Source organism: Propithecus coquereli, unplaced genomic scaffold (assembly GCF_000956105.1).
Source record: "Propithecus coquereli isolate 6110/MARCELLA unplaced genomic scaffold, Pcoq_1.0 Scaffold8, whole genome shotgun sequence".
In the NCBI taxonomy this organism is placed as follows: Eukaryota; Metazoa; Chordata; class Mammalia; order Primates; family Indriidae; genus Propithecus; species Propithecus coquereli.
In genome coordinates, this window is record NW_012154173.1 from 13,906,486 (window position 1) to 13,910,493 (window position 4,008).

The following is a 4,008-nucleotide window of genomic DNA, read 5'->3' on the forward strand; positions in this document are numbered from 1 at the left end:
TATTTATAAAAATTTCTTTGAGCTAAATCTTATTTTAAAATGATGCAATAAGAAATATGCACTACTGCAAAGATCCTGACATTATTTGGAAACTTTCTGCCACGATGATTTTGTCTCAGGAGAAATTAGAGAATTCCATAAAATCACCTAGGCATAATTTATAGAAAGCTGAGTCAAGAAACAGGTGTTATTGTTGAAATGATGAACTTGTCCTCTTCCTCACTCATAAATTTCTAGGAAATGAGCCCATAAACTCTAAATCAGATGCTAAGCTCACATAGATTTATGTCATTTATTTCCTTTCACTGAGAAAATGAAGAGGTAGATGATCTATGTTTATCTTGCCAGCTGTTCCACAAACCACATACATTGAGTGCAAGTATCAGCAGAGATGCCAATGCTTCAGTGGCTCCAACTTACACATGTCCCAGCACCTGGCTGATGGAAGCCACTCTTGAAAAATATTTGCATCTGTGTGCTATGAGCCTGGCCATAATGCTAGCTAGCATTCCATTTCCAGATGGCTCCCATTACCACCTAATTATTTTAAACTCTGATTTTATTTCAAACAATTTACCATTGTCAAGGGTCACCTTCCAGTATAATATTGCTGAGATCAAATATTTTTGGTTCTAGGTCTACGGTTACGAGAGTTCAGGAAGGGCCTTTTTTAGAGTGATTGATAGACCATTCAGCAAAATCCATGGATAAGCTATAATTCAAATATTAAAATTTTAATAAAACTATATGTAATTTTATAACAATTATTCACAGTCACAACTATCATTTATTTTGTTTTAAATTTCTGTCCTGATAAACAAGTTGGAAAGAACCAAATAAATCTATTCATTCATTTACTTATTCATTTATCAATTCTTCTGATACTTGTTGAGGGCATATTATGTGCCTCAAGAAAATGAAAAAAAAAAAAACAGATGGACTCTTCCTCTCAAATAATTTGCACTGTAGTAGCAAAGGAGAAAACTGTGACTTATTGTCAAAACCTTGTAAAAATAAATGCAGAAAAGCAATATGTATTAAATGACAAGAACTGAAGAAAGTTCTGAAGATTTTTATCTCCTTTACATTTTTAGGTTATCTTTTCTAGTCCTGTTATTGATTGGAGCTATATGGATTTGAGGAAAAGAAAGTAAGTCTGAGTTTGGAATTGGATACAACTCATTAGTTTGATCAATTCTTTTTATTATTTTTAAGTTTCAATTTATTATAAGACATAGCACACTCATACAATTAACACATTCTGCATTCTGTAGGGATGTTGTTTACCTAGTTTTGTCCACTTTGGGCACCAGTTGTTAGATCTAAAAGCCAGAGTAAAACTAGCACAATTACATATGTTGTGTTTATACAATGCACATATGCTGTAGCTTGAGGGATTTTTTTTTTTTAACATAAATTTAAGAAGGCTTCAAAAGAATTTGTTGAAAATGATTAAACCTAAACTCTAAAATGAGAGTTTATGTATATTTAAATATGTGGGAAGACTGGGGGCAAGGGAGTGTAAATGTGTGAGCATATTTTTCATAAAAGTTTTGGACCACTATTAATTTTTTCATATTTGGGGATTCTCTTCTTTGTATCTCACGCTACTCTTTCCTAGACCATTTTACTTAAGAGTATTTGCATTAAAGATCTTCCAAAATACTCTCTTTGCTTTTGTAGTTGCTTAAAGTACATTCTACTTTCTGAGTCTTCATCAGTTAGTTGTTTTCTGTGGAAGGTGTCATTTCCCTCTGATGGAATCTGTAAAGTGTCCTTGTGTTATTCCCTATACGTGCTCTGTGCCCCCTCCTCTCACCTGAGCACTCTAATTCTTACTCTCTTGCCTGTGCTCCCTCTGGCCACATAAGCCCATGGCTACAGAAGTAGGATAAGGACAATTTAAAATGCCTTTTAACCTGGAAGTGTAATTTCCTGGATCCCCCAAGGTGCAGAATCATGATGCTACCTGTGTAACATATTAGGTATTTCTGGAGATAATGGCTCAGGAGAATTACTAATTAATCACTTCACATCAATTATCGTAAGGGTTACATTATCGTATACAATTGTTATTTCTCTCTGCATGTTATCATGAAGAAAAATATCAATTTTGACATGTTATTATTTTAAAAGTTGATGTTATTTCTATATAATTAAGACACTAACCTCTCAACTAGATTGCTGACTGCTATGTCTCACAATATCAATGAACCCCTGGAGAGCATGCACTGAGCTATGCCATAGCATAGTGCTCTGTTCTTTGTTATTATTATAATTCAGTGACTTAAATCAAGAACTATATGTTCTGTGTTTGTCTTAAGTTATATTATAGTATTAATTTGTTTTGTGAACTTAGAACTGTTCCTACATACATAAGTTTATTCATTTAACCAATAAGAATAATTTCATATATAATAATCAGCTGATCCTCACATACTTTGAAATTTTTTAATAATCACAAGTTATCACTGATATTCTACACTATTTATAGAAGATTCACATTCCAACTAGACAGTCTATGTTGATCTTTAGAAAGAATAATTCCTTCTTTTCAGAAAGTTAATTTATGGGCCTCTGCACCACAATGAAGATGTCATTGAATCAAGACTTGAAGTATAGCTTAGCTCAATATGTTCTCCCTAATCAAGTCTGAATTTTTTGCAGAAGTTGCTTAATTCTGTGGAAGTGAAAGACCTTTATTGTGGATTTCCTCTGGGTAAAAGCAATTTGTCAATAAACAGTAGTGTCTACTCACGTTTCTCTTGTTCTGCTTCCACCCCTTCACTTTCTGTGTCACTTGGCAAGATCCACGGTTGATGAACTACTTGTAGTTGCTTTAAGGATTCATCCTGCCAAAGAAGAGATTTCTTTTAGATTAAACTCTATTTTGATATCATGAACATTAATATGGGTGATCACTTCAGTCTCCATGAATTGCGTGTTCAAAAACCATGGGAATAATTTCCCCACAATAAAGAACTCTAAGTTTAAATTAATTTTCATGTCATAGACATGTTGCAAACTCTGAACTCATTTTTTTTACATTCTTCTTTTAATGAGATCTGGAGTCTTAATAAGAAATAGCTAAACTATGTTCCTCCTGAATTAATATTTTTATAGCCATGTTGACATTCACTCTTGGGAATATAATCATGAAGTATTCAACATAAAATTGCATAACATGTCCTTCTTTGCTATCAAGGTTTCAAATTCCCTTTAATGAGAATGAAGATTAGTAGGATTTAGAGAACATCTTCAATTTTACCCTCATTACTACTTTGCTGCCTCCTTCCTCTTCTCATTTTCTCACTCTTGTTAAAATAGTTCTCACATACTTCCTTGCCGCTCTTTGCCTTCTGTCACTGACCTAAAGCAGACCCTCATCCCCCATTCTAACTGTAGTAATAGACATCTAGGAAGTTTTCTAGGATCGAGTTTCATACCTCCTCTAACTCTCCCACCAGTCACCTGCCAGAGTGAGCTTTTTAAGATGTTGTATGATACAATCATTACCTTGCTCATAATCCTTCAGTGGCTCTTTCATTATTCTCAGGATGAAATTTAAACTCAAGACCTTTCATGATCCATACTTATCTAGCCTGATCTATCACACATCTCCTCTTTGACCACTCCAACTATATTAAATGGTAGCTCCTTTATTTTATCATACTCTCTAATCCTCCAAGATGTTTTACAGTGCATTTCCTTATCTGTCTTAAACATTAACACTCCTCCTCCAAGGATCAGGGATTACCTCTACTGGAAGCTTTCTCTGATCCTCTAAGGCAAAATTACTCCTCTATTCATTTATGTCCCCATTGTACCCATGTAATAATTACTGTATAATAATTATCCTTTCTTATCTTCCTACTTCAATAATAACATAGATTCTCAGCATCTGTTATAGTACCTGGCACAAAATAGAGACCCATCATGTAAACATTTGTATAGGAAGAAGTAAGGAAGAAGACAAGAGAGAGAGGATGAAGTGTAGAAAGGAAGGAT

At 33.9% G+C, this 4,008-nt stretch overlaps 1 protein-coding gene across 1 annotated transcript in view; it reads right to left on the minus strand.

Moving 5' to 3' along the window:
* Nucleotides 1-4,008, minus strand: part of LOC105825360 (chromosome unknown open reading frame, human C8orf34) — a 403,699-nt gene that overhangs the window by 62,699 nt on the left and 336,992 nt on the right. Inside the window, exon 11 of the mRNA XM_012663110.1 lies at nt 2,759-2,852. Within this exon, the coding sequence (XP_012518564.1) occupies nt 2,759-2,852 (94 nt within the window). The remainder of the gene's footprint in view (nt 1-2,758; nt 2,853-4,008) is intronic.